This window comes from Amphiprion ocellaris, chromosome 2, assembly GCF_022539595.1.
Source record: "Amphiprion ocellaris isolate individual 3 ecotype Okinawa chromosome 2, ASM2253959v1, whole genome shotgun sequence".
NCBI lineage: Eukaryota > Metazoa > Chordata > Actinopteri > Pomacentridae > Amphiprion > Amphiprion ocellaris.
The window spans coordinates 13,398,323-13,407,262 of NC_072767.1; the positions used below are offsets into that span (position 1 = coordinate 13,398,323).

At 38.2% G+C, this 8,940-nt stretch overlaps 1 protein-coding gene across 3 annotated transcripts in view; it reads left to right on the plus strand.

Annotated features, from left to right (window-relative positions):
- nos1apa (nitric oxide synthase 1 (neuronal) adaptor protein a) overlaps positions 1–8,940 on the plus strand; it is a 216,954-nt gene that overhangs the window by 70,106 nt on the left and 137,908 nt on the right. For all 3 annotated transcript variants that reach the window (XM_023289231.3, XM_055016632.1, XM_055016633.1), the window contains exons 3-4: positions 4,086–4,178; positions 8,144–8,202. In XM_023289231.3, the coding sequence (XP_023144999.2) occupies positions 4,086–4,178; positions 8,144–8,202 (152 nt within the window). The remainder of the gene's footprint in view (positions 1–4,085; positions 4,179–8,143; positions 8,203–8,940) is intronic.

The following is an 8,940-nucleotide window of genomic DNA, read 5'->3' on the forward strand; positions in this document are numbered from 1 at the left end:
GTTGGTTGCAATCCACAACTTTACCGCTGTATGCAATTAAATCCTACACACTGTTCCTTTAATGGGTTTTCCTTAAGTGCAGAACTTGAGAATTTTTTTACTGCCAGTCATAAAGGGACTTGTATGACTACTTTGATGACGACTAGGCTGAAATATATTTCAAGGCAATATAAAGTCCCACACCTCTATGGAAACGGCAGAATTAGATAGAATTAGAGAGATATAGATACAGTTGATGCAACACCATTGACAATAGATACAGAAATGCATTTTTAAAAAATGTTAGAATATAAGAATTGATATTTTATTATTATTATTATTATTATTATTATTATTAATAATAATAATAATAATAATAATAATAATAATAATAATAATAATAATAACTTTTATTTATATAGCACTTTCAAGTTAAAGTGCTTTACAGGGCAAGCAACAGATAAATTACAATAAAATGATAATTGATAAAAACAATGGCTGATAAGACACAATAACAATAAAACTGATAAAAACAATATCTAAGAAGACACAGTACCTCACAAGTTATGATTCATATGCAGCAGAGAACTAGTGGGTCTTTAGCTTTGCTTTGAACACCTCTACTGAGCAAGCTTGCCTAATGTCAAAAGTCAATATGTACAACATTTTCCAAGTTCTCACTGGCACTTCTAATATTGGCGGAAATGTTTACAAATTTTTTCTTGACAGATCTGGACAATTAGTTACCAATCAAAAATTGTTAAAGCAGAAAAACTGTTAACAATTTTTAGCTCTGATAAATAGTAAAATGTTGGCATTTTGGACATTTTTGAAATAAATAAATGCATGCCTACATCTCAAATCCAGTTTTTTGAAGTTCGGATGATTAAGACATATATTGACATAGTGAGAGAATCAAACAATCTACTGACAGAGAAACTAACAACTATCATAGAAGGACAGGTTGACAAATGAAGGCCAAGTATGACATCTACTTTCAGATTTAATTTATTTGTGATTGACTCCAAACAGTGAATGTGATAAACTTGTATGACAATGACAATTGTTTGCCTGCTTCTAAAAGGACTCAATGTGATGGTAAAAAGAACCTCTGGTGACATTGGACAGTGTCATACAAAAGTCCAAACCTTGTCCTTTAAGTGTTTACCAGAAGTAGCGAAGTAAGTCAGCCATCACCAGGTTCGTCCAACTTTACCTAAACAATCATTTCTTACTGGTGTTGCTGTTTTCTTGCACTCTTAACTTTCAATTTCTCAGTTCTTTGCACTGAACTGATTTCCCATGAGCATCAATACCTTAGACCAGAATTTAATTTGAGCAGGCTGAATTCTGCCGACTCTCAGGATTAGAGGAGTTTTGACTTCAGTTCATGATAGAATTGCTTCTCCATGTATAATTTCTGCCTTGTGAACCATTCACCATGTTCCAGTTTCAGAAGTACAGAAATGTATCACCCAGCAAGACATATCAACTCGACAACTGAGGGAGGGTGTCGACAGACTGAAATAGACATACAGACGGTACTTGAAATAAATGTCTCTCCAGGCTACTATGGCAGGTGGTGCTATACAACTTAATTACACCCCACTCTTTCAGAATACCATCAATATACAGAGGGTTATGAGAGGAGGCTGGTGAAATCACCTGGCTGCAAGTGTGTTTGTGCATGTCCTAGCACTTGAATATGAACACAGGATAACATAAAGGCTGTTCCACCGACCCATTTTATGCTGCTTTTTCGTTGAAAGGCAAACAGTGTTGCTCCATTTAGTACTGGCTGTGGTTGCCTGCTGCAGTATTGTTGTTTGACACTGTTAATGGCACCATTACAGGTGGTGGAGGTGATGGAGGCAGCCTCAGCCTGATTTATGGTGTATATGTTGACTGTAGAGGCAGAGGTCTGCTCATCATGCCATTTTCACTCAGCAGGGATGTTTGTCATATTCTGCTACAAATCTTGGTCGAGGTTAAGTGTCTTGCTCAGGAATTTTCTGTTCTTTCAGTTCCCCTTGCGTACCTTTAGATGATCCCTTTTCAGTACTTCCAGAGCTGAATTTTAAGCCTCGGTGCTTTATGAATACTCTCAGAATTTTTCCATTGTACTGATTATCAAAGCTGTCAAGGATGAAAAGCTAGCATGTGATGCCTGCTCAAAAAACAGAAAGTCCTCATGGTTTGATTGTGTCTGTAGTCAATAGAAAGACTAAAGTGGGTGTGAATAATTATGAGTGGTTATGAATTTGCTTCAAGAGGCTCATTGATTTACTTAACCCAAAAATCCCAAATATCACACCTCTAGCCCTTAGCAAAATGACACATACTGCACAAGCAGTGGTCAAATACACAGATGAGTAGAGGTGAAATATATTTAGACAGTGACCGACAGTGTTAAGTGATTGATGAGTATATCAATAATGGCATGTGTTGTTTACTTATTCTTTGATCAAGTGTTTAAATCAGAATATTGTTAGTGTTGTACTAGGATTTAGTTAATATGTTAACATCTTCCAACCAGCCACCAGCAGTCAACAACCTGCAACTATTCATATATTTGTGGAGATGTTTGACACTTTCAGAGTCAAACATTGATCTGACATGTATGATAGCCTGCCACAGTTTCACCACTGACAGCCGCATGTTGATTTTCTGTTTTTGAAAATCACTATGCTGCTGGTGTTTCCCCAGTCAATCTATAGTTCACCAGTGGTTAGTGTCATGTACACCTCTGCGCATAATTTTCCAAAACTGACGCATTCAAGGAAATTCTGATACATTGGTTCATAAATCTGTTCTTGACTTAACGCTGTCAATCCTGGAGACTCTGTTTGATACATATCAGGAGGTCATACCTCCATATTGCATGCATGAAAATGAATGCTGAGCCTGCCTACTATTGCTATTGTAACACATTTGCTGCGCTGACACAAATTTTGAGTTGTACACGGAGGAGTCTATGCAGACTCTCGTGAAGCAGGTGATTCAGCTGGTATAGTGTGGGTGTGGGTGCTAACTGTGATAGGAAGATCTCCAGCCAGGCTCGTAGCTGCCATCTAGCCATTATGTCCCAAACAATCTGCAGTGATGAGGAGAGGCAGAGAGATGCAGCTGTGATGTTGCAACTGGGCATTTTTCCCTCTCTGGGTATCTAATACATTAGACAACATTTGGGTAACTGCTATCCAGAAATGTGGGCCTATCTGCACACTTTATGGCTGATGATGGTAACCTAATGACCTCTGTTTTCATGCACTTATCAGTGGCTGCAGCTAAATGCTGGTGAGTTACATCTCTCAGAACTGCAAATTCCTATTTCAGCCATCTTTGCATTGTGTTTTACAGGTTCATTGTCACACAATGGAATTCTCAAGGAATCACACCATTCAATGAGCATAGAATGAATGAATTTACAAACTCACCCCCACAAATTACCATTTAATTGTAGTTACATAACGTTAAACTCCCCTTCTAATGGGAACAGAAAGAAAGTAGAAAAGCACCCAGAGAGTACAGTACTTCGCCAAGGCTGCTCAGTCGGTGTATCATTTCCGACAGTTGAAATTTTTTAAAAATTCATGAATACAGACTATGAGCTGCATCACTGCCAAAATCTAATTATTTGGCCCTTGTGTCATTTCTGACCTTCACTGAAAATTTCATTCAAATCTGTTAGTCCGTTTTTGGGTAATGTTGCTAACAGACAGACAAACCAACACAGATTGTCACATAGCTCCGCCGATGAGTAAAAATCATATTGTCCCTGGCTGTCTGCTGGTATAATGATTCCCTTTAACAAGGACAAAGACACGACTTTAGTGTTAAGTGGGTGTTGCAATGTCCTCATTCATTCAACAAAGGTAACCCTTGTAAATGTGTTTTTAAGCAATGAAAAAATGTGTAAAGATTCTTCTTCTTTATAGTCTGACTCTTTTCTTTTGCTTGTATAATCTTTTTTCTGCCTCTCAACATGACTCATCAGACTGACCCATTCTTATATTCTGGCAAATATTTGAGAGGATGTAGCCATGTCACTGACTACCTTAATCTCCCCCAGAACTAATACATTCTTGTCTGTCTTCTCTCTGCAGTATGAGTTCAAGGTGAAAAACATCAAGAAGAAAAAAGTCAACATTGTGGTGTCTGTAGATGGGGTGAAGGTCAACTTGAGAAAAAAGAAAAAAGTAAGTGATTGTGTTTCTCCTCTCTACATGCATTTAATATCTTTCCATTGAAATTCCAAAAAAAAAGAACTTCTAAATTGGCAGAGTAGGCTTTTAATAAGAAAAAATGTGTGGGCATTTTTGTATTGACAAAATCTTAGGTCTGTTTCATTGTAATCTAAAATGTTGTAAATCAGAAATGTAGCTGGTAAAGTGAATTATATGATACTGTCTTCTGTCTAGGGCCAAATAAAAACACCAAGCTAGTAGACTGAAATGATACATCTATTCATTCAATAAATGAAATTTAAAAGAGTATTGCAGGTTATCACTGGTTACATTGGCTGCTTTGAGTAGCAACATCCCCTGTAGTTTACAGGAATGTCATGAATCTCCATGACTAATTGACTCTGGCTGTATTGTTGTGTATTCATTTGGAAACACTGCACGCTGACTTCGATGTTCACGATTTGTCTTTGTTGGTGAGATGTCTACTATTGTTACAAAGCCACTGTAGTCTAGTGTACTGAGTTAGACTCTTTTAACAAGCAGTTTGGATTCATGTCCCTTATTCTTGTATGTACCAAAAGGTGATGATTGATCCTCTTGGTAATTAGACAGCAAATAGAGGTGAGAATGGAGAGGTTGTTACAGAGGACAAAGGGCTTGAGAGGGATCGAAAACAATGAAGGAGCGGAAATGAAAAGTATGCAGTTCAAAGATGAGAAAGGAGTAAAAAGACAACTTGAAGAAACTAGAGCAGAGTTCGGCATTAACTTCATGAGTGAACTCCATTAAGAAACATCAGATCACCAAGCTTAAAATTCTGTTGCATGTGCTTCTGGGTGGAGGGAAGTAGAATTACGCCAGAAGAGTGTAGGACAGACTGCAGCTTACACATTCTCAATTGACTCCAGCTCCAGTTTGGCCTCTGATTGACTCTCCAGAATAATGGTAGCTGAGACTCATATATATTGTAGTTTTGGCAATTCATACAAAGCCATTAACTAATTGGTGGTAATTACACTGGAAAAAAACTAATAATTCAAATTGGAATTTACAGTAGGTCCAAGTAGATTTTCTGAAAATTTTGTTGCCATGAAAACCTCTGCTTTTCATTTCTGAATACAAACCAAAACTGAGATTATGTTGCAAATGCAATGTGTATGGATGCCCTCTGTATTGGGTAAATATCAAACCATTGAAGACATGATGTCAGATTAATTGGCAGATTGGAACTAAAGGAGAGTCAATAGATGGATGTTTTCGCGCCACCTGTCTTTCTGTCTCATTTGGTTCCTTGTCCTGAAAGCAGAAATGTCAAATGTGACCGTCAGCAATCTATTTACATCTGGGAGTATGGCGAAGGCCATGGAAGCCCAGAGATAGGAGTGACAGAATGACTGAATCAACAAAGACAACAATCAATATAAATAATTTCTGTGTGCTCGTGTTGACATTTTGAATATGACATTAAACTGAAAGGTAGCTTAAATCAAATAGACAGCCAATAGGAGAACATATGAATGTAAAAAAATGCCTTAAAGTTCAAATGCAGAGCCTTTCCATATAAATGAACAGCTTTGGTGCTAGGTAGATCTCTCTGTATTTGCAGAACCGTAGAATTTTCAATCTGGATTCGGTGGCAACTTTCCTTTGTTGGTGCACCGATGGCGATGTGCTTTACATCAAATGGCAATAATTAGTTCTTACAGCTAAAGACAGGAGCAATATTAGCAACGGAAATGGAGTAGGCTACAGCAGTTAATAGAGGAGTAAGACAGAATTAATGATGGAAAATCTGACTCACCAGATGTAGAATAATAAGGCGCTGATCATGTCAGTCAGCTTTGTTCTTTATTCCACTGTCTGTGTGGAACAACATCCTCCGAGCAGCAACATTCCACGTTGAAAATATCAAGTTTTGCAGAGGATTTGGATTGTACAGTCAGGCAGCCCTGCTAGTTTTTTCTTTCTTTTTTTTTTTTTTTTGGTGGATTATCCATTTTAATGACCGTGTTTGTTTGTTTGCATGCAAATGTTCCACCACAATTTTACCAGTCACTACTTTGAGGGAACACTGGGCACAATGATAGTGTGATGCAGCGAGACCCTTATGTTCCTTCAGAATGGGCTAGTAAGGCGAGACTAATGATGGAAAACCCTAAGAAGGGTGTAAGAAAAGTTTCTGATGCTCCAGGTAGAAAAGGAAATTGGCGTTACAGTCTAAAAAAAGAAAGCCATCTACTGCAAGGCATATATCATAAGCATGCATTGACTGTGTTTGTGTTGTTATTCTGAGTACAGAAAGGGAAGACAGGAGGAAGACTGCAGGTTTAAAGATGATGCTGTAATAGTATCTACACACACACACAATCTATGCAGTTCACTCTTATTTTTTTATTAGGGCTGGGACTTTAACGCATTAATTTCAATTAATTATGTACAGAAAAAAATATGTTTAAAAAAACGCATTTAATCTTACCATTCTCAGTTCCCTAATTTCTGAAACACCAGTAACGTTGATGAACACTCCAGCCCAGCGGGTGGCAGTAATGAACCTAAAGTCTGTTTGCCAGCCATGAAGAAGGTGCATGGGACTCACTGAGTGACGTCAGCGCACAAGAAAGTTTGGTGAACAGTGAAGGAAGAAGGGACTGAATTGAGCTTGTTGTGCAGAAAGTATCTCTCAAAAACATTCATCATGACTTCTTGTTGATACTTTAGTTTCTGATTCTTTTGTTCAGACATTAGGTGAATGGATAGATGTTTTTACCTTGCTTGAGAGTTTCGGCGAACACTCTCGCCTTCCTCAGAAGCGTCTCACTGACAGCGTGACGTGTCAGCCGGCAGATTTTGACAGCCGGCATTTTCGGCACGCCCAGTAGAGTCGCCAGATGCGCCGGGCCAACCACGCCCACACCGTAATGGCATGTCGTGGTGAGCCCAACGGACCCGACCATCCCACCAGGCATGCCACATCCCCCGCCGTCCTATTTCCTCTGGAGTATGGTGTTCCAGGTGTGGGAAAGCATGAAGCCTCCCTCATCCCTGTTCATGGCTCTCACTGCCCACCTCCTGATCTCCCATCACCTCCTTATGGAAGGGGATATGGGATGCCTGGTGGGATGGTCGGGTTCGTTGGGCTCACTACGACATGTGATTATGGTGTGGGCGTGGTTGGCCCGGCACATCTGGCGACTCTACTTGGCGTGCCGAAAATGCCGGCTGTCAAAATCTGCCGGCTGACACGTCACGCTGTCAGTGAGATGCTTCTGAGGAAGGCGAGAGTGTTCGCCGAAACTGTCAAGCAAGGTAAATAACATCTATCCATTCACCTAATGTCTGAACAAAAGAATCAGAAACTAAAGGGCAGAAAATTTTCTTGCAAATTGTGCAACAAAGAGTTTACTTAGCACCACAGCACTTAAAGCCGACGGTATCACCTCAATGCAAAACATGTTGCTGTTAGCACCAGAGCTAACGTTAGCTACCACAGTCCTGGTACCAGCAAACGGTGTAGCCATCCCATAATAGGCAATTTTTAAAGACATTGAAAGTGCTTTAGTTTACAAAAAGTCTTAAAATGTTGAATATAATCGCTATAATTGCACTTTGAGTTTGCAGTAATTGTTGAGTGTAGTGTACAGATGAAAAATGCAGATAAATGGAAATGAAACAAACATTTTTGTTGTTTAAGTTCATGTATTTGTCTGTTCATATATTCAGTCATCAACCAAAAGTTATTTGAATTGAAAAACTTATTGTGTCAAATATTGCTATTTGACAAAAATGTGATTAGTCACAATGATTAATTTCAAAGCCTCTTATTAGATTCTTTTTTTTTTCTTTTATTGTGCCCTACCATTATTTTTTCATATTATTATATACTTTTTCAAGAGTTTAAAGTTAAACTGCCAAAATAAGGATTTTTTTGTCCTTGCTTACTTTTGGTGTTAAGGAACGGTTTTGCTTTGTTTCCACAGAAGAAGGAGTGGACGTGGGATGAGAGCAAGATGATGGTGATGCAGGATCCCATTTACAGGTAAGCGGCCACAAGGCTCTTTTTTTTTTTTTTTTTTTTTTTTTTACGTAACATTCCATTTTCTAGCTCATCTTGAAATGCTAATTTATATGGTTTTAAATACTAATTCAAATGACTTCAGTCCGTGTGACTCGTTGGGCCTTTTCCCAAATGAATTTTAATCCAGACGTGATTAAGCACACTGTGGTGGCTGAGGAAATGAGAATCTTTTGTCTTTGTCACTGCAAGCGTTGACATTTTGGAGAAATAAGGTCATGGTAACTCTTTGATGATAACTTTGACTGACTCCAGAACAGAACAGCACAGTGTTTTTAAAAAATGCATTACTTATTGGGAAATATTAATGCACAAACATTGGAGGGTGGAGGACCACTGATAACATGAAATACACAAATGTGAGAGCCAAATGTGTGCAGGCAGAATGGGTTTTAGATCATGGCTGGACAAAACATACCTTTCTTTTTAATTTTAAGCATTCAGAAAGGGCAATTTCGCAGAAGCTTTAATAAAGGTACTGTGAAAATTCATTTTAATGAGGAACATAATAAATTAGTGAAGCAGTGACAATGAAACCAAGTCCTGAGATGTAAAACTGTTGTTAAATGATTCCAAAATTTGAAATATAATGCTCTGCTTTAAATTACCAGTGTTCAGCATTTAAGGTGATGTAGTACTAGAGATGGAAGGTTGTGTTTATAATTATACTGTCATTAGTGTATATTGACTTGAAAATAAGAA